Raw genomic sequence first — 27621 nt, forward strand, 5'->3', positions numbered from 1 at the left:
TGTGACTTTGAACAATCACAAGCAGCTGGGTAGATTATTTCTTAAATTAACAGCAGTTAATTTCAGAAGAAATGCTTGTATTTTTTCAGTATTTGAAATATCACTTTCTTTCTCCTCCTTCTGCCAAATTATATGATTGCAATCCCGAGGAAAAAAAAACTGGGACATACTTTCAATTTAGATGTGGAACTTTAGAATCAGAACAGTGCAGTGTATACACAAAATACTGAGAAACAATTGTTAGCAAGAACGGAGACTCAGGTCTCACACCACTGTGAAAGGAGTATTCCATTAAAAAATATATTTTATTATTGCTGTTAACGGAAAGGAGGTGGCGTGTTCTCACAGGATGCAGGCTTAATTCTAACTGGACGGTGATTGAGAGGTCACTTGTCAGTCAGTGGTGGCACTGTGCTGAGGGATTTCTCTTGACATGCTTATTTAGCAAGAAATAGAACACTTGTTTTCGATATTGGGGTAGCCAACCAACTTTGGAGGATGATACTTACAACAGCCAATCTCTGATGACGACTAAATTGGCACATTTAATGGTGTCCTTTTTTAAGTGTAAAATATATTGACCAGTGCACCGGGGAGAACTCCGCTGCTTTAGTTCGAATAGTGCCGTGGTATTTTTCACCGCCACCCGCGAGGCCTCGCTTTGACGTCTTAACTGAAAGCTGGCACCTCCGACAGTGCAGCGCCTAGAATTTTGTGCTCAAGTCTCTGGAGTGGGACTCGAACCCTCGACCTTCTGTCTCAGAATACTCTCATACATTGTGGTATTTGTATAATTTTTAGCACTAGCTATATTATAGAGCCAGGAACAAACTGTCAAGAGAAAAGGCCCTTTCAACTCGGCAGTTACAATTAAATTAAATTTAGGATTTCCTTTTGAAATAATCGGATGCAACACATTTACATACGTTAAATAGAAACACGGCACATTTTTAAATCATACATCGTTTAATCCTACGAATATTTGAAATTAACAAAAAAAAGGTTTTTTTATTTCAAGCAGAATTTGTTGCCATGACTATTACTTGTCAATGTATTCATTTACAGATTATCACATTGGATACATCTTTGGCAAGCTGTGATTTTTAGGTTTCTTGTGAGCAGTAGGATGCCCCAATACCAAATATCTTTGTATATCACAAAAGCAAAAAGGTTGAACATTCATAATGTTATGGAATAACTTAAAAGCACTAAGAAAACAACCAGCAAATCACATTACATTATTAATCGCAATATACCCCACAAAGCCTTACCACAATCTGAAAAACATGTTCCAATTCAGTTCTCTCTGAACCTTCACTTTGCCTAAACACAGCCTAGTCAAACTGAGGAAACATCAGCCAACAAAGGGAGCTTAATGAAATGATTGGTGTGTATTGGGAGTTACACTCACAGTAACAGGATTTCGACAAAAAATCTTGACAGGATGGAACTGACTTGGAATCAGAATTGCTGCAGACTTGGGTAATTAGAAAAGTAAAATATTTGGGTTGCATCTGGCCTCGTTTTTCGTGCCTCATTTGCCAATCCATATGTAAAGATATTTTTTAGGCAGGAAGCTGGAATGTGAAAAAGGTGGCATAAGTGCACATGAAAAGGCATCTTTAATCAAACAGAGCGCGAGCCAAAAGCAAGTATCAAAAGTGCCTTTTGATCCAGATAATCAAAGAATTGCAACAAGGAGCCTTTCATGCTATATAAAAAAAATCTAATTCATAAAATGAGGTTTAGGGGACTATAAGGTCCACTTGGTTCCTATCTTCATCACCTATAAAACAGGAATGTTGGGAACATTTGGCCGAATTCCATCAATCGGGATGGCTGCAGAAGGTAGCAAAATGCGTCAGTATCACCACGCAATACAAAACGTCTTGGCAGTTTCATGAGTCTGAAATTCTCCATCTATTGCTGTAACGAACGCTGGATAGACAAATCAATAGGAAATTTGAAATCCATTATCTTAAGAGGTGTGGGAGAAGTTCAATGACTCACTGGAGCTGCAGAACATGTCTTTGTGCAAGTTAGGGTTCTGACTGTGTCGGTTCCGACTTCGAACAGATGAGAACATGGTGTTGCAGCCAGGCACCTTGCACTTGTGTAGCTGGCGAAGGTGTACCGTTTTGTAATGAGCCCTGAAGGTCCCTTTATTACTGTACATCTTCTGGCAGATGTTGCACATGATTGATGAGTTAGCAGAGGGGGATTGTATCAAACAGTCAAGAGGCTCCTCGACCGCAGCAACTAGCTGGTATAACTTATCTTTCACCATTAAATCAGAGCGCTCTAAGCCTTCCTCGCCATTTACAGGAACCCCCTCTTCACTCCCAGCGTCCGAATCCCATGAATTGATACTGCTTCCGGACTTGACACTGGATGTAGTGCTCAGATCCAGCACAGTCCCATCATAAAAACCATCTCCCCCTTGGGCATCGCTAGACTGCTCCTGAGCATTGTTGAGAGAAAACACAAAATGTTCATTTTTGCTCTTTCCTTTCAATATTACTGGAGTATGTCCCATGTGAGTTCTTACCAGAACACTGTCGCAAAATTCCTTTGTTATAGGGGTGATGTTGAAGAAGTTGTTTTGCGCCTCATATGAGCCTTTGGTCAGAAGTTTGTGATGAAGATTGATGTTTGCACTATGTCTAAAGATGAGGAAAAAGAAACATCAAATAAATGACTTTTTTAGCATTGGACTAAAATGCAACTGTTTCTGTTCTATGATGCACCAAAATGTGCAAATCTACCGCCTATGACTTTCTGCTAAACTGTCGTATTGGAGCTATACACACAGTATCTTTTGCACACGCATTTCACTTCAGTTACAAGATCTAATTTTAACCAGTGGATCTCCTGTGGTACTTCTCACAAGTCGGAGGATGTGCCGTTTATAAATAGATTATACCATGCAACTCTGTGTGCAACCTAATCTCTCAAAAGGGAACAAGATGTATTTTCTGTGCAATCTTCAGGTGAAGTGGCGGCTTAGTAGATCTTCAGGGCAATAAGAGGTCAGATAGGCTTTCTTTAAAAAAAAATGACACAGAATTGTGACAGTGTGACACATGAAGTGTACTGGAAAAAGATAATGTCAGATGTTTTTATATATTTTATTTCTTCTTATGTGGCTCGGTGTAAAATGTACTTGTTTTGTCTTATAACACTCCTGTGAAGTGCCTTGGGATATTTTACTACATTAAAGGTGCTATATAAATAAAGGTCGCTGTTGTTATATTAGTGGATCTTCCCTGGCACGGTTCATAGTAACTTGGCTGCTATGATGTTTTATAAGGACGGGGTGTTATAATGCTCATTGTATTATTCCGTTAAGATGATGATGTGCCTTTAATCTAAAGTGTTTCTATGTAAACAGAGACTTAGGTTTATTGGAGTTTAATTGTTGTTTTGCCAAGGAACTTTGCAGAATAGAATGTGATCATCAATTTCAGACTGTAGCTCAGGAGACAAAATCAAAAATGTTTTTTATTACCTGGTAGACGGAGATTTTTAATTGGGGTAATGGGAACTGAATTCTGTGATTGTCCATTTTCCATGGAAACTGTAAATGGCCGTGATTATTGTACCTTTAAATGTAACTTTTATCTCTTCCTTTTTTGAAGTTCAAGATGGTAAATAACATATCAGAGATTTATGGTAGGCAAGTGCATTTAGGAGCAGTAAAGTGAATGAAAATAACTTGCATTTATATAGCACCTTATCACATCCTCAGACTGTCCCAACACACTTTACAACCAAAAGATTACCTATATTTACTGTTGTAAATATAGCAGCCAATGAGCAGACAAATAGGGATTGTGGGATTTATTGCAATTGTGGGAGAAGGATTACTGGGTATTGCTAACAGAGGGGAATGCATCTCGGGGATGAGAGCTCTGCTGAGGAGGAATCTTTGGTAGAAGGATGGAATGTGAGGTTTGGTTTATTGGGTGATCCCTTGGATCTGCTGAAAGTGGGGGAGGTCCACAGTTTGGCAAGGGTAAGAGGGAAAGGTATTCCTGGGGTTCGGAAATACTATGGGGTGGGTACCCAAGGGTCTGGGAGCAGTGCGGGAAGTACTGGGGTCGGTCAGGACTGGATGGTATCGGAAGAGAACTATAATGTGGCAGCTGTTAGAATGGTGCTAAGGCCTTCAGCACTGAGGGGATCTTACGATATCTAGGACCTAGGAGGGGGAATCCTGGGGTTTAGTGGGCTTGGGGAGGAGAGTTGTGAGGTATGCTAATATTGAGCAGGGATGACATCAGTCCGCACTGGATGGCGGGGGGGCGGGGGAGGTCTTGTATTCTGGTATCAGCGGGAGTGGAGCACTGGTGTTGGAAATGGAGGGGGGAGGGAAGTCCAGTGATTATCTTTTGATGGGGTCTAAAAGCATGCGGGAGGTCCCGAGGTTCAAGGAGCATTCGGGCAGGGGTTCAGGGGAAGAGGTAGTCCGAGCAACCTGACTTGTTTCCGACCATTGGTCTGGATCCCACTCTGTAGCCAATTGTGAGGCTGCTTCGTGCCGATGCTCTACTTGTCGACAGTAGACACAAAGAAGAGTGTTCAACTGCAAATCATTTTGAAAGCCGGCTTCAGGCCACGACCTGGGCTAACGGCCCGTGACCTCACTGGCAGGAACTAGACTGTTAGCAGATGGAGAGGTGGGATAGACTTGGCAGGTAAAAGTGGGCAGGACACTAGTTGTAGTAGGTTAGGATGGGCCCCAGCAGAAATCAGGCCTCAGGGGGCTGAACTAAGACACATGTCTGACAGCAGTCACACAGCGTTGTGCGTAAAGTCCAATTACTTTTGCGAATTCATTATAATTTTATACATTATAAATTGTGTTTTTTTTTTCCTGAGTATAGTCAGCTAGCTGAGGTTTAAATAAAATGCTTTGAACGATTTAATTGGTTTGCTTGCCTTCTTGAAATACATTTATATGACTGAATTAGATGTAATTAATTTGAATTAAAATTAATAAATCTGTAGATCATCCAATCAGATGGAAGAAATTTGAACTGAGGTGGAATAAATTGTAAGATCAGGTATAATGCCAGAGTATGACATAAGAAGTGTGACATATGAATATGACAGACACAAAGTACATGAAATACATAGGACAGAAGATGCAATATTAAGTCTCTAGTGGGTGTTGAATTAACCAATCTCCAGCCTGCATGCTAAGGTGTGGCAGCGGAGGCACTAAAATTGAACTCAGTCTCAGCTAAGAACATTGGGATGGAGAGAGAAATCATTATCCGGGGTCCTGCTGTACTGACCCCTGACAGTATATGCGGACATTTAAGTCTTGTGAATATGATAGAGAGAGAGAGAAAGACAGAGGGAGAGACAGACTGAGACTTTAGGGGGAGCAATGCCAACTGCCCCATCCTCCCCTTCTGCCTATGTTGCAGCCTAGAGTGCCCACTGATGGCAATTCTCATCCATCTCCGTTCCAACCCGCTCTCTCCACCCTCCACCGCCTCTGCCTGATGATCTCTGCATTTCCCTCCAGAATGTCCATTCACTTGTGAACAAGGCCCTTGCCACCATGACGTTTTTCTGGATGATTGCATTGTCATCATGACCGTGACTGATGGCTCACAGGTCATGACACTGTAGTCCTTACTGAAGTGTTCCTGCCTGGCTGTACTTTCCATCACCTGCCCTGCTCAAACCGTGTGGCGCTGATCACCAAACCACACCTTGGTCACTCGCCCTACTGCTCTAGAAGCACCTCCTCCTTTGATCACCTAACATCATTCTCGGGATGTGGGTTGCACTGGCAAGGCCAGGATTTATTCTCCATCCCTAGTCACACTTGAGAAGTTGCTGATGGTGGGCCCTCTTCTTGAACCACTTATAGTGATTTTATACAACTCAATAGCTTGCTATAGCACTTCAAAAGGCATTAAGAGTCAACCGCTTTGGCAGGGGACTGGAGCCACATATAAGCCAGGTCGGGTAAAGATGCTAAGTTCCTTCCTTAAAAGACATTAGTGAACCAGTTGGGTTTTTACGACAGTTTGACAGCTTCATGGTCACTTTTACTGAGAGCAGCTTTTTATTTTCAATTTAAAAAAACTGAATTCAAATTCAAATTTTCAAACTACCACGATGAGATTTTAACTCACGTTCTCTGGCTTACTATTCTAGTAATGTAGCCACTATGCTACCATACCCTTATTCCACCCTTCTCACTTCTCCTTCAAAATCTTCATTTCCAATCGACCCCCAATCCCAATCCCAAGCTCCTCACCAGGACTTCCTCCATCAGCCTCTGCACTGAGCAACTGCAGCCTCAACGATTTAAACCTCCATCACAGCTCACCTTGCCCGCACTCCTTTGAATTCACGTCCGTCCCGTTGCCCCTAGACCATTGCCTCCATATAAACTCTCCTTATAATATTCATGGTCACCCCACTGACCTTGCCGCTGCCCGTGACCTCTGTTCTCCCATGGTCTCGGTCACTGGCAAGGCCATTTCCAACCACTTCCGTGAATCTCTCACCACCCATGTTCCCTTGTGCCGTGCTCCCTTGGATCATCCTGGAATGCAAAGGTCACCCCCTGGAAAAGATAACCTCTACTACCAACCATCTCATCAATCCCCACCCCCTGACCCCATCATCATCAACTCCAGCAACAAATGTGACAAACTCGTGGACTTATTTGTCTCGAGGATTGAGATAATCCATTCAGCTGCCTCTGCTGTTTCCCCTCCCACCAACCCAAACCTCCCTCCCAGGATCCCATGCATCCTTCTCGAGTTAATACTGCATCAAAACAGCTGTAAAAAAAACATTGCTACAAAACTGACAGTGAGACACAGCTGGCCTAAACAAAGTCACCACTTTCCAGACAGGGAGACTGCCAAAAATGTTTAAATGACATTTCAATATAGTAATTCCCACACTTGGTTCCCATCCTGCGGACCGTGTAAATGAGTGACAGACACAGAAAGCATTCGACGGACTAGTGGCCATCACTGCGAAAATTGGCAGTTGCCTCTCCCCAGAATTCCTACACTGAAGGCGCGAATTCCTCTGGGACACAGGCACCAGGAGGCCCTCCAGTACCTCCCCCAAGTGGCTAGTCCTCATCTGTGAGCCAATGCAGTGAGTTTCAGTCGGCTAATCGACAGGGAAGGGCATAACACAACCTGTGCGCGATTGATGCGGGAGCTGTATTTCTCCCTCCTTGGGCCCTGGGCACTGAGGGCACCTATAGTGCCTTTACCACCATATAGCTGGTGTTAGCCAACTCAGGGGATCGAACTGGATTTCCTCCTGGTTTGCCTGGCTCGACTCCTCACTGAATAAACTCACTAGAACAGCAGGGAAGCACTCTTTCAGGTTTAGAAAAATCACTGAAAGCTGCAATTCTATCCCAAAGCTATTATACATTTTTTTCAGTAGATACTGTGCAAGGCCTTTTATTTTTCATCTGAAAACAATTTTGTGATTTTTGTTTTAATATAACAATTAGAAGGCAATATTGCAGGTAAGCCACTCGAAGGGCCAATCTCCCCCCCTTGCCCCCCCCCCACCCCGCACGCTCCGTGTTTTATTGGCTGCCTGCTCCTCCTCACTGCACAGCTGCAGCTCTGGCTCCCTAGGGCCGATGCAGGTGGGCTAGCCAAAAATCCTAACAGCAGCGTCTCAGACACAACTCTGCTTTCTGTACCTGTGCCAGGCACACAGACAGAGCTTGCCAAGGAGAATCCAGGCAAAAGGTTTTCAAAACATGCAAACGCGAGGGAGGACCAACTCGAGAACGCGAGGCGAAGTAAATTAGAACATTATTGAACCAACTGCCATCAGTTTTTATACACAAGACAAGAAGCAACTTTTCACTGACCTGTCCCTACTGCGCCTTGAAGGGAAAGCTGCGTTGCAACCTCCAACTGTGCACATGTGCATCTCCTTTAGATGCACATTTTTGTAATGCAATTTAACACTGTATGAACTTTTAAACACCTTCTTGCAGACATAGCAATAGTTAGGATTAGAAGTACCCTGATTATCCCCCTTATCTGCAACTGGCTGTGGACATGTGCAGCCATTGACCGCTGGACTGTCGAAGCATGGTGAACCGGCCCTCTGATGCAGTAATGCACTGCCGAAGTCTCCATTGATTAGCCTGTGCTGCACTTCTTTATAATTGTTCATCAGCCGCTCCTCCTGTAACCAGCCTTCTGATTTAGATACCAAGTTCTCGCCATTGTCGGGTTCAGTCTCCCTTTGCTCGTCCTCAAGGGACGAAATGATTACAGTTTTTGTCTTCACATAAGCATCTCCATTCTCCAACTGGTGGGGGCCATTCTCCAACTGGTGGGGGCCATTCTTCAAGTAGTGCGGACCATTGTCTGATTTTCCTTCAGTATCTGCTCGGGTATCAGCAGTCATCAAGTCTTGTGGCTGCACTTTGAGGCCCTGTTCCTCTGTGTCAGACAAATAAGCTGTACCACTTTCAGTTCTTTCCAAGTCATATTTTATATTGCTAAACTCATCGTCACTTCTAAGTTGAGCAGCCACATCATAGTCAGAAACTCCGCCTTCAGGGTCCTCTAATTCTTCCATGGTTTCTTTCTCGATTTTGATAGGCATGCTAGATTTGCGAGATTTCTTTTTTGGTACAGGGTCTGCTGAAGGCTCTCTTGCTGCAAGCTGCTCTGGGATCAAAGGAGCTGCAACAGGTAAAGAAGGAAGGGCAGCTTGAGGAATGGCAATTTCAGCTGGTGTTACGAGACTGCGATAGAAAGGGAAAACTGGCTGCACCGTCTTCAGGCTTTGAAACAAGGCATTGTGCCCGGCGTTGGAAATGCTAGTCTGTGCACTACTCTGAAGGTTTGACTCTGCACGGGCATTATCAAATCCTGTGAGAGACCGGGTGTCTGTGCCAGGACTGAAATCAAGCCGTTTGTCATTGACCTGGATGACTGTTGTCAAAGAGCAGCTTCTCAGATCCTTGTCACGATTGTTTTTCATGGTTGGCATGTGAAGCCTGGGATTGGGGTTGGAACTGTGGCGATTGCGGCTGCGCAGGGAACTGAAAACCATGTTACAACCTTCGACGGTGCACCTGTGCTTAATCTTCAGATGAACAGCGTTGTAATGAATTTTTAAGGTGCCTTTATCATAAAAGGTCTTCTCACATGCAGTGCAGTAAACACGCCCCTTGGTCACTGGGCAACCAGGTTTCTCCATGGCACAGTGTGGAGACTCCATGGATCTGACTCTGGTATGAGAGGGCCCGTGAGCTTGCTCAAGCTCATGGTTTGACGTTGTACTAAGTGAAGGGGATGCCACGGCATTCGACTCATTGGTGGAGTCGTTCTTCAGATCGAGGTCAATGTCATTTTGGGAGTTCTGGCTGTTTTCTTCTGCACTCTGAAATGAATCAGGGCCAGTACTTAAAAGAAAACTCTTACTGATCGGAATCGGAATTTCTTGCTTGGTTTCTCGTGGTCTATCTTGAGACTGATCAAGGAGAAAACTGTTGGGAGATGCCCCCAATAGAGGCATTGGGATAGGATTAAAAAACTGGAATGGCAACATAAAAGCCAGATTGTTCACAATGTTCTCAAAGTGATGAATACTGTTTGGGTTTACTTTTTCCAAGTGAGTGGAGAAACCAGGGTTGCGAGTTTGATTGTTGCTTTCTATGAAGGCTCTGATGTCGGAGTTACTTTTGGCCGGTGGGACCATAACAGCATGTCCCTCCTTCTCCTGAATCGCCATGAGTTCTACGATAGATTTGGTCTCTCCAAAGCGAAGGAATTGGTGCAGGGAGACCATTTCTTCCTCATAAGTCATTATGCTCCACCGATCAAATACTTTCCCTGAGGCATCCTGTAACACAAGAATTAGTGTGGATTAAAACTCTATTATTGCTTAGTATGATTTACTTCATTATTAAAGTCTCTAAATGTGGTTTCATGTCTTTCCCCCATGTGTTAATTTTCCAAGTGGACACTGGTGGTGGGGAATCTTACCCATCGAAGAGCACATGTTGCAATGTTGTGGGAAAAAGAAGCCCAGGACTTTCTAATATGTGCTCGCAGTAACAGAGATGTTTTCCTGTCTTCAGCATGGACTCAGGAAACTGTGACCATTATATCAACCGCAGCAAATGATGGACCAGTTTTTAAGCAAACATTTCCTACAGTTCTCAAGCGGTTTAACAATTGACTATTAATCCTAAAGTCTCAAATCCCCAAGCAGCTGGTCAAACATTCGTGCTTTAAATGGGTGAGTTAAGAACATAAGAAATAGGAACAGGAGTAGGCCTTACGGCCCCTTGAGCCTGCTCTGCCATTCAATAAGATCATGACTGATCATCGACCTCAACTCCACCTTCGTGCCTGATCTCCATTTCCCTTGATTCCCCTGGACTCCAAAAATCTCTCTATCCCAGCCTTGAATATGCGCAACGATTCAGCATCCACAGCCTTCTGGGGCAGAAAATTCCAAAGATTCACAACCCTCAGAGTGCAGAAATTCCTCCTCATCTCTGCCTTAAATAGCCTTCCCCTTATCCTGAGACTGTGCTCCCTCGTTCTAGACACTCCAGCCAAGGGAAACAACCTCTCAGCATCTACCCTGTCAATTCCCTTCAGAATTTTGTTTGTTTCTATTTTGATCAGTTTTCATTCAAGCTGTTACATGGATCAAGATGTAGAAGCAAGGTGGAACAAGACAAAAGCAAAATCGAGTCATACTTATCCCACTGGAGTTACACTTTCTTATCTCATCATTCTAAGGGCTCAGTTTTGCCCAAGGCTGTTTTCTGGTGTATTGCCAGTTATGCCCGCTTTTCAGGGCCAGAAATGCGCCGGAAATAATTTGCCACAGTTTCCCCGATCTATAATTCGAATTTGGCGCTGCGAAGCGTGTCCAGTCGCCTCGGGGGGGGGGGGGGGGGGGGGGTGGAGCCTGCTGTCTGTGTCGAAAAATAATGCCGCACCTTCTACGCGTGAGCAGGAAAAAAAATTACGTTTCTGACGTCATTACAATGGACGCGCATGTGCAGTACAGCTCCGAGTTGGCAATAGGCCATTTGTAAAGAGCCAGTTGTGCGTGTGTGAGAATGTTGAGTGCTGTGTGAGAACATTGGAAAAATCGCAGCTGTAGCAGTACAAGGTGCAACGCGGTGCAAGGACCAAGAATTTCTTACAGGAAGAAGTGGAGGCACTAGTTACTGTGATTGAGACCAGATGCAGGAGCTGGACACCAGCAGAGGTCACATAAAAGTTCCACCCAAAGAAATGAAGAAACGGCGGAACCAAGTTGCAGAAGATTACTGTGCAATGGTGACCACCACGAGATCTGGAGGCCAGTGTAAAAAGAAGTGGCAGGACCTTGGTCAAGTAGTTAGTGTAAGTAATATTTTCATTTCTTCAATGCAATTTCAATTGTAAATATGACCAGCTGTATATGTCCCATCCAGCAGAAAGACGCCCTCTCTAAAAAGTTATGTTTTCATCTTTGTAGAGGAAAGTGGCAGACAACAAACGGGAAAGAACCTGAACAAGAGGAGGCCTGGCAAATCTGTACCCACTGACACCCTTGGAAGAGAGGGTCACTGCTTTGATGGGTCCTGCCTGGAGAAAAGCAACCACCATTGCACAAGCTGGGCCCACACTCGAGGGAAATCCTGCAAATTCCAGAGTCTGCCTTTGCTAAATGTTAAGTACTGCGCGGACTAGCCATGCTTCGGTTCACGGGGATGTCTCCGTCAGCTTTGTTTTGGCTGCTGCAATGTGCTTTCATTCATCGTGGTCCTTCAAATGAGCCTGCTGCCTGCGCTGTGTGAGCCTACTCATTGCCACCCACCCTGCCCACTCCTCTGCTGCTAACCATTTGTTTGTGTTCTGTTATATTTTGCAGAACTTGAGGCCGACCCTGATGATGTAGAAGAAAATTCAGATGAGGAACAGGATAACACCTTCGAATCCAACCCTCCAGACCAAGATCATGAGGGTGAAGGGGAAGGGATGGAGCTGCATGAGGCCCCCACTGTTTTACTGACTTTGGAGGCGATGCCGCTCATTGCGGTGACAGCCCCTTCCGTGACTAGTGGTTTGAGTGTTGGTGGGACATTCCATGGTTTCCGAATGTCCGAAGCTGCGGGTCCCAGTGGTGGGGTGCAGCGAGGCACACCCAGGGCCCCACTGTCCCAGGCTGCAGGTCCCAGTGGTGGGGTGCGAGCCACGCCCGTGGGGAGGAGGGGAAGGAGAGCTCAACCGCACTCTCCTGAGGTGCAGGATCTAACAGATGTGGTTCAGATTATGTCACTGAATGCGGAGAGCATTGACCTTACCCGATCACTCCTGGACGCCATCAGTGGGGTGAGTGATGAGATAGCGGGACTGTCGGGAGAAGTAACAGCAATGACACGAAAAATGGGAACGATGTCCGGGACCATCAGTGAGGGAATAGTGACCATGAGGGAGGGAATGTCTGAGGTGGCTGATGCACTGTCAGTGACCATCATGGAGAGAATGTCAGAGATAGTGCAAACACTGTCACTGACCATGAGGAAGCGGATGTTGCAGGTAGTTGAGACAGTTTTGCTCAACATGAGGGAGGGAATGTTGCAGGTCATTGAGACACTGTCAGGACACATGAGGGACGACATGTTGGAGTTAGCTGCTGAAATAAGGGAACACGCCCAGACCCCGCGCCCACTGACAGAATTAACCTCCACTCCCACTCCAATCCCCACACCAGCCTCTGAAGAGCCCAAAGCCAGGACCTCCAACTTGCCGTTTGCTGCCCCCTCCTCCACCCCTCAACAGGTGCACAGTACCCGAGACCTTAGAAAGAATAAGCTTGGTACCAAGTCTGTGGGCAGGGGTGGTAGAGAGTCCAAGGCCAAGCACAGCGGGCGGTCTTAGAATAAGGGGGAGGAGAAATGGGTGCAACCTTTCCTTGCTGCTGTTGTTGTTATTATTATTGTTGTTACTGTTGTAACTTTTCTCAAAGTAAAAGTTTTTTGTAAGTTATGTAAATTTACAAGCTTAAAAGTTTGCAAGTGATTTTAAACAGTGATCTTAAAGTAAAGTTTGATACAAGATTAATTTTATTAAAGTTAAGTACAAAAGAACTGTTTGTTAAACTTCTGAATAAAATATATTTTACATTAAAGCTGAATCATTTCCATTATTTGTTCCATTCTTAACACAACTTTTGGAACTCAAGAAGAATCACCCAAGGTCTTGCGACTTCTTCTCTCTTCCCCCCCACCTCCCTTAACTAATTGCAGCCTTGTGACTTCTCCCCTTCTCTCTTGCACCCCCCCCCCCGCCTCCCCCCCCCCCCCCACCGCCATTCATTGCAGTCTTCAGAAGCCTTCCGATCAGCACCTCGCTCTCTCTCTCTCCTCCCCCCGGGCTTGTTTTCCAGCCAAGCCCCGAGCCCGTGTCTGGGCGCGGGGCCAATTCTGCCGGCTAAAGCTGCGACCATCCAGCCCTGCTTCAAGACGTTCGGTGGTGGCGTGCGAGCGAGAAAAAAAAGAGAAAACTTCTGAAATCCAACAAACTTCCATTTACTACTTTGACAGGTAAAAAAAAGTTGAACTTTATTATTGATTTTGACAGTGTTCTTGACTCCTTCCAATCTTCGATTAAAAACAGCGCCGATTTCTCAACGTGCGCTAGTTTTCTTAAGTGCCCAGAAGGTTTTTCGGGAGTCGGCAGATACGCCGACCTAGGAGGAAAAAATTTTGGCCAAACTGCGAAAAATTATAAAAATCGGCGCAGACGTGAGGGAACGTCAAAAAAAACTGGCCTAGAAAAATCGGAAGTAAGTCAGTTATGCCGGCACAGAGCGCAGGGGGAAACTTGGAAAATAATAAATACACCAAAAAAACGGTGCGTGCCAAAAACGGCGCATATGACCGGGGAAAATTGAGCCCTATGGTACTGGGGTAAGACATGGAGACAGTTTATATCTAGACTCTTTCTCCCTTTCTGCTGAAGCAAGGTGAATAATTTGCGACAGCAAAAATGGAAAAAGGGAAACCAGACACATTTTGGATAACTTAACCTTTCAAAAGTAGACTGAAAAGGGTATTAACTCACAAGTACTCACAAATAAATGAACATTTATAAAATGACTGGATATGCTTAAAATCATGAGGTAAAATGACTTAACAGAACAGCTCCACCCATATCACAATGGTTACAATATTTCCTCTCCAACACGTACTCAAATAAACTACGAACCCAATTTGTATCTTTAGCTTGGTCACAGGTTTTGAGGAGACTTTTGATGCCAGAGAGATGTAGCAAGTTGGAGGGGTTTAGGAAGAGAATTTGAGAGTGCAGGGATATGATGGCTTAAGGCTGTGTCACTGATGATGGAGGTTGGGGAACGGTGGGCGGGCTGGGGGTGGCAGATATCTCCTGGGATGGCTTGGAAGGATCAGGTAGCACAAAAGCTTGTGGTAAATGTGACTTCTATGGGAAAAACCACATTTCGGACCCAGAGGTTCTCTCTAGCTCAATGTGCGGCAGATGTCACACCTCTGCAACAGACTGTATTGTGAAGCAAAGGCAGTGACGAAAGATCTCTCCGGACATGTCCTTGTACATATGCATGGGTCTGTAAACACAGGTCCTGGGGTAGAGATGGATGTGACTATAATGGCTCCAGAGTTGTTACACCTGCATTTGTTGGGCCCTCAAACTTCTCTTAATCCCAATTATGGGCTAGTTCGGAATCGCCACAGAATCCATCCTCCCCTTTTTGCATTGTGTGGTAGCAAATTGAGCAGCAGCCAAGAATAAAGTAATGGCGGGGGCAGGAAATACAAAAATGGTGGACTATGAGAGGTTTAGAGTGGTGCAAAGACTGCATGCAGAGAATCATAGTGTTAATGCTGGGAATTTTCTCTTCATTTACTGACTCAGACTGCAGTATACAAAGGATTTGTAGGACCAAGCGTTTGCTTGGAGTTGGTGCTGTTAGATTGATTGCACTGTAAAGATCATGAATTCCTGTCGTAGACTTCCAAGAAAGCACAGGCCTCTCATGGAAAACCATCTTGGATGTATTTACAGAAAATACGATTCCATTGCTAAGTTTAATCATTTTCGTGTAATTTTTAAAATGTTGGGTCTCTGCTGAGTTGAACCTGTAAATCAAGGGGTACTAAAACCGACAAATTAAACAAATTAAACTTTAAACGGTCAAATTAAAATTTGGTTGCCGGGGGTGATAATGCACTCCAGTCCCTCTGGCGCCCACCTCTCGCAGAAGGCCGCGAGCGTACCGGTGGACACCGTGTGCTCCATCTCCAGGGACACCCTGGCTCGAACGTAACCACGAAGAGAGGCAGGCAGTCGGGCTGAACGACCCCCTCGACTGCCCGCTGCCTGGACCGGTTAATAAATCTTATGGCCAGTGCGAAGTTTCTCAGCTAGTGAAAGCTCAAGATAGGAATGGAAGAATTTTTGAATAGTATATTTTGATCTATTTGATTGGCTCACCTTTCTTTTACTGGCGGATTACCCATTTTTCATGATTTGTGTTTCCCGTCCCTGCTTTCTACTTGGTGATTAGCATCTTCCCTACATGCTGAGATGCCATTTTATGAACATGGGAATGGAGCCAATTAGATGCAAGTGTAACATAAAACTTGCACACAAAATGTAACGCCAAAAGTGTGATACTAACTAAATATGTGCATTGCCCACATTCTCACTCACAGATCTGCTTATGGTGAAGTAAATAATATGTTATTTTATAAGAACATGAGTGTTATACCACGTAATGCACAATGTATTCTGATGCTAAAGTGGGACCTCCTCTTGGAAAACCACAAAGTATAATTAGTAAGCAAACAGATGATCAGAGTTTAATCGTTTGTGGAGAGACCTATGCTGGGTGATGTCACTCAGAGTTTAATTGCATGTAAGCCTTAAATCAGAATTCAGGATTAAATGTCTGCCTTTTCTTGGCTCTATTTTTAAAAGTGTTGCTTTTTTTAAGTTATATTTTCTGATTCCTGCATTAGGGAGATATTTTCTGTTGGTGGGAATATTTCCCTGTATCCAAGTGACTATATTTATTTCTCTTTTGTTACAGGTTTTGGAAGAAATTGGCCGATAATTAAGTAAGTGACATGATGGGCAGAAAGTTCACAAACACAGACAAGCTATTTGTAAAATCAAATTGCTGTTACAGGCTTGGGTCAAAGTTTAATCGTTGCCTGGTCAGGAATCTTTGCAAGTTGGAATATTCTGGTCAGTTTCGGGCCACGGGTCAGACCAGTAGTTTATGATTGTTTTGTATCTGTGTGGCGTCTGCAGTGAAGCATCTGTGAGCATTCGATGCATCACCAACACCTTGCAATTATATAACACCTTTAACGTAGTAAAACCTCCCAAGGCACTTCACAGGAGTGTTATAAACAAAAATTTGACATCGAGCCACATCAAGAAAAAAATAGAACAGATGACCAAAAACAGTACTGACGCAGGGTCACCGACCCGAAACATTAACTTTGTTGCTCTCTCCACAGACGCTGAGTATTTCCAGCATTTTCTGTTTTTATTTCAGATTTCCAGCAAGCGGAGTATTTTGCTTTTGTATCATTTATATTAGTTTGGCAGATCACCTGTGGCACTGCTCATGGTGATTCGAATTATTTGATAATTACAGGAGGACAATGTATTATTCTGCTGCGACAGTATAGCTGTGTTTCCCTCGTTACTGTTACCATTCACTGTGTTGATGGACTTCACTGATTTATCTGCAAGTAACCCAAGCCCAAGTCCCTCTCTAAAGTTGTGCCTTGCAGATTAATACCATTTAGGTTACATTGCCTCCAGTTATTATAAGTTCCTAATCTCACGGCTTTTACTTGTACCACTGAGTGACATTTACCACTCAGCCCAGCTCCCCAATCTACCCAGGTCCTTCTGCATTTGATCAGCTTATTTCCCTGTAGTTTGCAGTCCCTCCCATCTTGGTATCTCACACTACACAAAATCCCTTCCCCAAAACCAGTTGCCTATTGATGCAGACAACCTGCAGTTACACAACTGAGGGAAAAGTTGTCAAATAGGGGGCTTGACAGGGTAGATGCTGAGAGGATGTTTCACCTCGTGGGGGAATCCAGAACTAGAGGGCATAGTTTCAGAATAAGGGGTCGCCCATTTAAGATGGAGATGAGGAGAAATTTCTTCTCTCAGAGGATCGTGAATCTTTGGAATTCTCTCCCCTAGAGAGCTGTGGAGGCTGGGTCATTGAATATATTCAAGGCTGAGATAGACAGATTCTTGAACCATAGGGGAGTTAAGGGTTATGGGGAACGGGCAGGGAAGTGGAGTTGAGGCCAAGATCGGATCAGCCATGATCTTATTGAATGGTGGAGTAGACTCAAGGGGCCGTATGGCCTACTCCTGCTCCTATTTCCTATGTTCTTAATGTCCAAACACTTCAAATTAAAGTTAGAATAATTAGAAGGAAGGATGGGAATATGAATCATGAACTATAATGTGAAAAATTAAGAAAACTACATCAAAGTTAGGTCATTTTTTCAAATGTCCATTTTTATTGTTACCATATGATAAAATCATCCATGCCCCTTATAGTAAAATGGGAAAATTCTAATTTGAAACTAAACCTTGCCTCAAAGACAGATGTGAAGAGGGTTTCTTGCTTAGAATATTGTTCAGCCAATAATCAGAGTATGAAAGTCACTCAAAAGAACATCTTACTAATGGACATTAAATCTCTTTGTGAATTAGCATATAAACAATAGCCAAAGTGGGACGGACTTGCACTTTACCTCGTCAAATTGCCAGTTCATTACAAAAATATTAATTCCACAAATCATCTCTCTATAATGGATTAGAAGTCTTGCATGAAACGTGTAATTTTTTAAGTGTCACACATGATTCCTATCACATTTCCCCCATCACATTTCCCCATCATATATTGCTTGGTGATGAGGTTATCTGAAGATCATAACCAAATAAACTGTCAACTCTCTGAAAGTACACAAACTTGCAGACACAGGTTTACGCAGTGAAATCTGCATTTGACCTCCAAGGAATGTAGAAGATGCAAATGTCCCTAAATTATATCGACTAGAACTAGTTTTGAGTCTTTGAAGGAATAACCATTCCATAAAAGGAAGTTTACTGGAATGCCACAATTTACAACCATATATGGATTATGTTGGCACCATTCTATTCTACATATTATGTGGCCTTTCAAGTAGGAGATATCTTTAGATGCCAGGTGTGTATTTACCACTGAATTGTGGAACATCTCCATAGAAAGTATTTTTTCAGGAGATGAATCATTCTATCTTTGGATGGTCATGGGAGCAGGTGTACCAAGTTTAACTGTGAGTCTAAGATGGTGATGCCAGCTCGTGAGGAATATTTGGAGGTCAAGATGTCCAGCTTCAACAAATCAGGGAAACAAGCTTTCACTAGTGAAGGCAATAGTGTCTCACTTAATCAGTGATAGTCAAGAATATTCAGGATTGTTCCCTTTCCGAGAAAGGCAGGATCAAAGAGCTCTTTGAAGGCTTGCCATATTGGTTGATTCAGAGGGCGAGTGAGAATCCTGAAGTAAGCACGTTTTTCATTTAAAGATGCATCTGGGTGAGCACCTGTGTCTAATAGAACAGCACATACTGAAGCACTTTTGCAGTTTGTAAAATGCTATCCAGCAGTGGAACTATGTTAGCATTTTGCAGGAATTTGGACTGTCCTGGGAACAGGTTTGGTCAGTCATCATTTGCTGGTGGATGAACATTCCCAAGTTCATCTGATATGTACCAATCCTTATTGGTAAATGACCTTGGAAGTATGACCTCCTGCCCCAGACATTCAAATTCTTGGACTCTTTGTTGGAGACGTACGGGGTTCGTTCCTGTACCTCATCTGTACTTCAATTACCTCTGCTGAAACCAATATTGTGCAAATGAAGCGAACTTCCCTCTGGAATTCTGTAAAATTTATGTTTCTGGCCAGAGCTTAAAAACTTACTGAAACCATTTAAAATCAAGTTTACTGAAACCATTTTAAACCAAATCTGTAGTACATCAGACTGGAGGAATGAAAACAGAAAATAGAAGCTTCAAGCCCAAGAATTAGTTGGGATCTTAAACGCGAGGGATAATAGTAATGCTATGACGATGCTAAAACCATCAAATAATTCTGCCCTGAAGACAGAAGTTGGGTGTCAAAAGTCACCTTATGCCAGCAACTAGAATGTGGGAGGAGTAGATGGGACTCGGCACAAAAAAGTGTATTAGGGCATCGTGCTGTAGACATTCCTAATGATTCTTCTGAAGTGGAGGCTGAATTCAAGATTTTTATAAGTTGCTTCCTGACAGCTATCTGGAAGATTAAGCTCTGAACCAATGCCAACCCAAATCCTTGCATGATAAAGTATTTTGTGGGGTAAAGGGAGTATCCTCACCAGAAGAAATTCCCAGATCTATTTGCTTTCCTGTTGCTGATTATTTGTGCTCGGAAAAGGATCGCTTCATATTTTCCCTTTTCAGTTACTGGAGGTTCAAAATTCCACCGGGACTCTGGCATAACTACTGGAGGAGAACCACAGAATGTAGGAACAGTCTGATTGCAAGACCTTTGATTCGAATTAATGTCCTGGAACCAAAGGAATTAAGACCAGACGGATAATCTCCAAAACTACTTCTATTAATGACACTGATCTATGTTACCCCAGTTCATTGACCCACTTGGAAGCACAATTACAGGCTGAGCAATTATAGCCTCATGGACAAGGGTCCTTGTGTTCCTGACACTTTCCTGACCAAAATGCTACATGGAACTACTTTGGAGATACTTACAGTTTTGCCCCAACCAACTTTGAGGGAGGTCATAGAATTGTAGAATAGTACATCACAGAAGGAGGCCATTCGGCCCATCGAGTCTGCACTGGCTCTTTCGAAGAGCAATCCAGTTAGTCCCATTCCCCCGCTCTTTCCCCATATCCCTGCCATTTTTTCTCCTTCAAGTATTTATCCAATTCCCTTCTGAAAGGTGCTATTGAATCTGTATGCACCACTCTATCAGGCAGCGCATTCCAAATCCTAACCACTCATTGCATAAGAAAGTATTTCCTCATCCACCTCTCTTTTTTTGCCCATCACCTTAAATCTGAGCCCTCTGGTTTTCAACCTTTCAGCATTTGGAAACAGTTTCTCTTCATTTACTCGAATCTAAACCCTTCATGATCTTAAACACCTCTATCAAATCTTCTCTTAGTCTTCTCTGCTCAAAGGAGAACAACCCGAGCTTCTCCAATATATGCATGTAACTGTATTCCCTCATCCTTGGTCAGTTCAGTAAGATCACAAGATAATTATGGCTAAGGAAGGCCATTCAGTCCATCTTAATTTATCCATCATGAAAGGCCCTAAAGTTTCCCCATTGTAGCATCCAACAGTTTCTTAAATGTTTGCAGGATTTTGCCACCACTGATCTATCTAGAAGCCCATTCCATGTATTGACCACGCTCTGTGTGAAGAGCAACTTCCGAATATCAGTCTTAAATTTACTCTTACGAGTTGAACCAGTGTCACTTTGTCCTATTCTCCCAATTTAATTTGAAGTCACATTCTGGATTTACATTTTCCAGTCCTTGAACTATGTTGCATACCTCTATAAAAACCCTCGTGAATACCTCCTTTCCAGGCTGAAAAACCCAACTTCATCTACTCTTTCCACCTAACACAAATCGTGGACACGTGTGGCTCTCCTCTCTACTGTGACCCCAGTTTTTCAATGTTTCCCTTGCTTCACGGTGACCAGAAATGGACAAGAAAGATATGGCCTGATGAGAGCACTGTGCAGTTTGATCATAACTTTCTCTGACCTATGGCCTACAGTTCTGGGTAATGCAACATTACTAAGTTCTGTTGCGGGAGGTACCTCATTTCTCCATTCGGCATCTCAGGAGGCCATCGAATGGAGAGCCAAACTAGACATCCTGTTGTAAGCTTTTCCCGTCATACGAAAGTAGAAGTAATGCAACACACTATTGGTTTGTTGATTGCATTAGTTGAATGTGCTTTGCCACCTACCCATTGACATGCTTCATACCTCCACATTGGGGTTTCTGTCCTATCCTTCTTGGCCATCATTTGTATACGGACTTTGCAAAGGCTGAACACTTGCTTGAAGCATTTTTAAGGCTTTCTTATGACCATATACAACCACTTACCTTTATGTGGCAGCATCACATTATTTAGGAGCACTAGCCTGTCTACTTGTGATATTCCGTGAGGCCCCATTCATTTTGCTCCCTGTACAGGGAGCTCATTTAAATGCTATTAAGGAGCTGACCTTGCACCTCGGGCTTTGCACATAGTCTTGGTGACTTTTCAAGAACTTTTCTAACCGAACAAATATGACATCACTGCTGCTGACAGAAGACAAAAGAACCGGGAAAGCAGTAGAAGTTTTATGCAGTCAGAGACAATGGGAAAATATGTTCTTTGACGTCATGTCAACTCATGAGAGGTGAACTATCCTGGCTACTTTGCTCAAGTGCGTAATGGGTCATCCAATGGTATTTGAAGGATAAATGAAGACATATATTCAGTTTAGAAGAAGTTGAGTTCAATTGAGTTTGGGAGTATTTAGGAAAAGTTTTTCCCGTTTAGGCAGAGAAAAGAAAAAAGAAACGATGTGAAATTCCCAGTGCGGTGAGCATTAGCTTATGCCATTAGCTTTTACATTTTGAAAACTTAAGCACGAAAAGGTTTGCCAAACTGCCTTTCTTGATAGTACTCCTTTAAGAATCATCCATTGCATACAAATATTCAGAGGTTTAGATTGCTTTACTTAAAATTGCTTACTCTCCCCCCCCCAAAAGCTATTGAGGCTAGGTCAAATGAAAATTTCAAAATCAAGATCAATAGATTTTCTTTTAGGCAAGGGAACCAAGGTTGGTAAATGAAGTTAAGCCATGATCTAATTGAATGGCGGAACAGGCTCGAGGGGCTGAATGGCCTATTCCTGTTCCTATGTTCCTAAAGTATTCGGTTTACTTAAATTTACAAATCATGGAACTAAAATATCTGGACTGTTCCTGTCCTAGCAAAGTGTCAGCAAGTTAATCCACGTAGAATCTCCCAGTTTTTTAAAATTATTATTCATTCTTGGGGTGAGGCATTGCTGGCAACGCCGGCATTCCTTGCTCATCCCGAGCTGTTCCGAGAAGGTGGTGGTGGCCTTCTTTTTGAAGAGCTGCAGTCCTAACGGACATTAGTGAAGCAGTTGGGTTTTATACCTATCTGATAGTTCCACGATCACTTTTACTGACAGCAGTGTTTTTATTTCCAGGTTTTTTAAAACTGTATTCAAATTCTCAAACTGCTATGGTCGGATTTCAACCCATAATTCAATCTGGCAGTCCAGCTGAACTTGTTTGTAAGTGATCTCAAGTGTCAGGCATTCTCAGAACTTAACTCAAGCAGATGTTCCAAAGTAGACTAACTTTACTGAATTAGACACCATTAACTGCCAACCCAATTAACTAATGGAATCGTTAATTTCCCCAAAAAATTAAAAAAAGGAGTGTGCAATAACTGGATTCACGACTAAAATCCTTCACTTTTACCCTTCCCATCATCATAGGCGGTCCCTCGAAGCGAGGATGACTTGCTTCCACGCCAAAAAGGGATGAGTTCACAGGTGTTTCAATGAAGGACCTAATATTCCAGGTCCTGAACTACATGTTGAAGGGTGGAAGATGCCTGTGCGTGGATTTTTTTAACATGTGGTGGCCGTTGCACACTGGCCAACCTTAGATTGTTTTTGAACATAGACCTGCAGCAAATATTGTCCATTTTTTTTGGCGCAATTCCCTCGATATCGGTGTAACCGGCGCAAAACATCATGGAATTTTAAGCGCAAATTACGTCCAGCGTAGTAAAACCGTGATTTTTGCGCTAATTAAAAAAACATTGGGCCTGAAATCGTGGCCCCTATGGGCGTGTGTACACACCCGTAAGGGTTTAGATATGTGAAGTGCATGCGCCTAAACCCAGAACTTGTGATCTGCCAAGAATTCTCTTGACTGATCCACCGCATCTGAAGGAAAAGGGCCACCGCGGGCGGAGAGTTGGGCTATTTGCCCAGCGATTGTCCTTCAAATTCTTACACCTGATAAAAGCAGGTGTAAGGTATGCTTTTACCAGCGTAAGAGTTTTAAAAAATAGAAAAAGAAAATTATCACTTATTTATATATTAAAAACCCTTTTCGTTAAGGTAAGCTGATTTTTAGCTCTGTTAAAGTATATTTTTAAAAAGTAAAAAAAAGAAAATTAGTATAAAGTATTTAATGAAATTACATTTTAATTAATTTTAAATATATAATGTGTTTTTTAAAATTTATTTCATGTGTTTGTGTGTTTTGGGGGTATTCCCATTCATACTTACGGCAGTTCTGTAGAACTCACCATAAGTATGCCTGGGAATACCCCCATTTTGATAAGTTGGGCCGGCCCATGTGATCCCAGCGATGGGTATGAACCGCTTAAGCCCCTAGGATACGTGGGCCCCTACACAGGCCTACGCATAGAGGCCCAGGACCAGATGTTTCTGAACCTCAGGACATGGAAATGTTTGCGGGAAGCCTCCGACCACAATTTCTGTGCCATTGTGCTGGAAGCTGGCCCCACCCACAACATTTGCCATGCCCCCAGATCGAATTAATCACCACTGGGCGTTTCCGCTAATTGCGTTTGTTTGCGGGCCTTCGAGGAGGCTCTAAAAATTAATCTTGTTCTTTTGGGCGCAAGGACACGTTTTAAAAGCTTTTGAATATAGATTTTTTAAATTTACTAAGAAACTGACTACTGTACACCAATATAACTAGAAAATGGTTTGGTGTAGTCTTTTAAAGTCATTTTCAGTTATTTACAATCGGGTTACTCACAGGCCGTGGACTGATACTGATTAAAAATGCTTAATTTTTGTGATAAACCCATTTCAGCTGTATTAATCAAATTGCACCAGGTTATTGTAATGTATGGAGCTGTGAGGATGCTCACAGGTTGGTAGAGCTGTTGAGTTGGGAGTGGCTTAGCCAGTCATGTGATGTTCAAGACTCAATAAAACCCCAGTCAGTTGGGGTCCATAATGAAACAGGTGGTTGTGAGCCTGGTGGATGAATTGGTAATGAGTGTGAGTGTTAAACCTTTTGCTAATAAACAAACTAGTTCTTAATAGCAATGTGTTGCTATGACTTCTTAAGCAAAAAACCCATGGAGCAAATACATTACAGTTACCACTCTTAAATATATCACAAAATATAGTTTAAAGCAAAAACATAAATAATATATTATGTTTTAAAACACTGCACAATTGCGCTGGTTTATTGCAGATTTTATGTTTGGTGATATGCAAATGTTTGAGCACCGAGCAGAAACATGGCAAAAAACAATCACTTCTCAAAACTAGCACAATTTTGGATGCAATTTGCACCTGGATCGCCAATTGCATCCAAAGCAGAAACGATATATAAATAAGAATAAAAGTGTCATAATAAAGAAGGCAGCAGTTATTTTTTTCTATTAATCGATCCTTCACTAATACCATAGCTTCTGAATTAAAGAACTTACTGCTGATGCATTGAGAGTTAATTAAATCATGTGTAGAGCAAACGTGCATTGCATGGTATGTCGGCTCAAGCCTTTCTTGAAAAACATGCTCCCCATGTTGCATAGAGTAACTGATGGGGAAATGAAATGGACTCTGTGTTGTATTGGGACTTTTTAGTGAGAGCATTCTGAAATATCTGTCAAACACAGAGGGGACCAGAAAACCTAAACTAAAGAAGATGATCTTTGAGATTTCTGTGGCTTACGATCTGCTTTTGAATTCAAGGCTGTCCATGAAAGAGCCCAAGGTGAACACGGCAGTAATAGAAGCAGTTGCCCGGATAAATCCACATATTTAAGAGGGAAATAGATAGATTTCTAGAAACAAAAGACATCAAGGGGTATGGGGAAAAAGCGGAAATATGGTGGTGAGATAGAGGATTATCCATGATCATATTGAATGGCGGTGCAGACTCGAAGGGCCGAATGGCCTACTACTGCTCCTATTTTCTATGTTTTTATAAGCTATTTTACGTAATCGTCAAAGTCAGTGTGCAGTACAAGTGTCAAAATAAAGGGTGGCGGGGGGAGGAATTTGTCCTGCCATTTGAATTCTTCACTTTGTTATACTACAGTGATAAAATAACACCTGCTACTTACCGAATGCAGATTATGTAAGTGTGAAAATGTGAAAAGCAATTGTTTCACATTCCCAGTCTTAAACACGTGACGTTTTTACTAACCAAAGAAATATCTGAAATGGGCCCAACTCACTGAAATATTAAGGCCAGATGCGAGTGCTGTGTTACCTGCAGTATGTAACCACGGATGTAATCCTGAAGCGTCCATCCCAGAGAATGCAAGATCTGGAGTACCTCTTCTTGCTTGAGTACGCTGAACAGCCGATCCAGCAGGATTTTGAGGCGGATGGGAATAGCCTGGGTACCATAGAGCATTAGGCTACTAATGTCAAACACAACGTTAGACTGGACTATCTCCACCTGACGCTGCTGATATAGGTGATTCACACGGAGTTTGTCCAGGGCTGCAAGTAGAAAACCAAATATTGATATATTATGGGAAGAATCACAAAAAGCATGTAGTCTTGTAAACTTTTGTCATGCATCATTTTACAAAGGGACTTGCAATAAATTGAACACAATGCATGATGTCCTGTGCTCCAAACTGTTTGCTGGGCTTGAAGTAAACAACATTTGGGCTTCTACTTCTATTCCCTCAGAATCGCAGCAAGAAATGATACCATCTTCCTGAACAAGGTCCCGAGGATGTCTGATGATAATATTCATAATGATATGGCCCCAAAAACAAAGGATCCAGTGGCAAACCTTGAACTCGATTATGGCACCACGGGAGAATGGCAAACTTGTGGGAGTATCGTGCGCACAGCCATCTTTGGATAGCACCATACAGGCTGGAAGGAGCTTACACATCATCATTCCCACCACACACCTAGAGCCTACTACAGGGGAAGAGTAGCTACTTAATTATAGACCACTCAAATATCAGTAAGCAATCTCTTTTCACCCGAATGCAAGGGGAAAGTAGATTAACAGCAACCCTGTATAATTGCATCTCTGAGATGGTGCTTGGACTTCACTGAAGGCTAGCATCATGTTTCACTGTGATGGATCTGCCACAACATAAAGGGCTGGATTTTCGGGTTTGGGGTTTTTTGGGCAAAAACACAAGTGTGAAAATTAATGTTTTCGCTGCGCTAACGATTTAAGGCTTAATTTTCAGCCTCTAGGTCTAAAGGGAGGCGTTGCACAAGTGTTCTTGGCGCAAAAACGCAATCCTCGCCAACTCTAGTGAGGGGCCGGGAGCGCCGCGAGAGAGGCCTTGGGAGGGAGAAAAAAAATCCCCAAAACATTTGCAAGACCCTTAACTAAAAAAAAATGTAAAAAATAAAAACTTTAACTTACCTTTTTCGCAGGTTTTCTGACTTACTGCTGCTGGCAGGGCTGCACCGTCAGATTTGACATGGGTCGGGAGAGAGCCAAAACTCGATCGCAAACGTAGTCGGAGTCGTTCCACGTCGGCGCTCCTCTCCTCGGCGGTATTTGGGAGCACCGCCGCAAACAGGTACCCGAGGATCCCGCCCGGGCTTTGCGACTGGGTTTTCGCCGCGGAGGGTCAAATCGCAGCGAAAACCCGGTCGTAAACCTCGCAAAAATCCGGCCTATCGGATATGACTCTATAGGGAATCTTATTAAGTGGAAAAGGAAGCCATTCAGGCAATCGTGCCTGTATTGGAACTTGGTAACGAGTTATTTGTATATTCTGCATAACTACACTATTTTACATGGTTCTTCGACTACATGTTTCTTATTTAATCGCTGTAGCCTCAAGTGTTTCTTTTGCCTCCTCCCAACCATTTTCCTGTTTCCATTTCATGCACAGGATGACCCAGAAATTCCAGTCTTCCGGGTTGCTACAGAGTGTGTAAGGACTCGGGAAGGCATCGCAAAAGCCGGTTTTCAGCGCACAATGCACATGCCCTGAAAACCGTTTTTTTCAATCTGTCGAGCTGGAGCTTGACCGATCGTACATATCTCCACATCCAGGGCATTTGCCTGGGCAAGATTGCGGTATTTACCCATATCTTGCCCAGCAGATGTCCTGAAAACGCTTGCGCCTGATAAAAGCAGGCGCATAGCCGACTTTAACAGGAGTAAGAGTTTTAACATACACAAAAACATAATAAAATAAAATTTAAAAAACACATTTTATTGTTAAAAACCTTCCCCACTACAGTAAGTTTATTTTAAACCATAATTAAAAAAACTTTTTTTTTTAAATTGGAAAAATATATTTTTTATAATACATAAATAACTTTAATTTAAATTCATAAAAATGTGGTGTATTTTTTCTATTTTTTATTTGTGTGTTTGGGGTTTCCTCAATCATAACAATGGGAACTCCAACTTACGGAGTTCCCATTATTATGAACGAGTATATACTTTACCTGGATT

At 42.9% G+C, this 27621-nt stretch overlaps 1 protein-coding gene across 3 annotated transcripts in view; it reads right to left on the reverse strand.

The window, feature by feature from the left end:
• bnc1 (basonuclin zinc finger protein 1) overlaps nucleotides 1-27621 on the reverse strand; it is a 107082-nt gene that overhangs the window by 4364 nt on the left and 75097 nt on the right. The window contains exons 3-6 of one of the 3 annotated variants that reach the window (XM_070858667.1): nucleotides 25438-25673; nucleotides 7883-9876; nucleotides 2549-2663; nucleotides 967-2461 (exon numbers count right to left, since the gene is read on the reverse strand). In XM_070858667.1, the coding sequence (XP_070714768.1) occupies nucleotides 1979-2461; nucleotides 2549-2663; nucleotides 7883-9876; nucleotides 25438-25673 (2828 nt within the window). In that variant the 3' untranslated portion in view covers nucleotides 967-1978. Of the gene's footprint in view, nucleotides 1-966; nucleotides 2664-7882; nucleotides 9877-25437; nucleotides 25674-27621 lie in introns of those variants that run through there. The other 2 variants (XM_070858668.1, XM_070858666.1) reach the window with 2 other exon arrangements.

Source organism: Pristiophorus japonicus, chromosome 17 (assembly GCF_044704955.1).
Source record: "Pristiophorus japonicus isolate sPriJap1 chromosome 17, sPriJap1.hap1, whole genome shotgun sequence".
In the NCBI taxonomy this organism is placed as follows: domain Eukaryota; kingdom Metazoa; phylum Chordata; class Chondrichthyes; family Pristiophoridae; genus Pristiophorus; species Pristiophorus japonicus.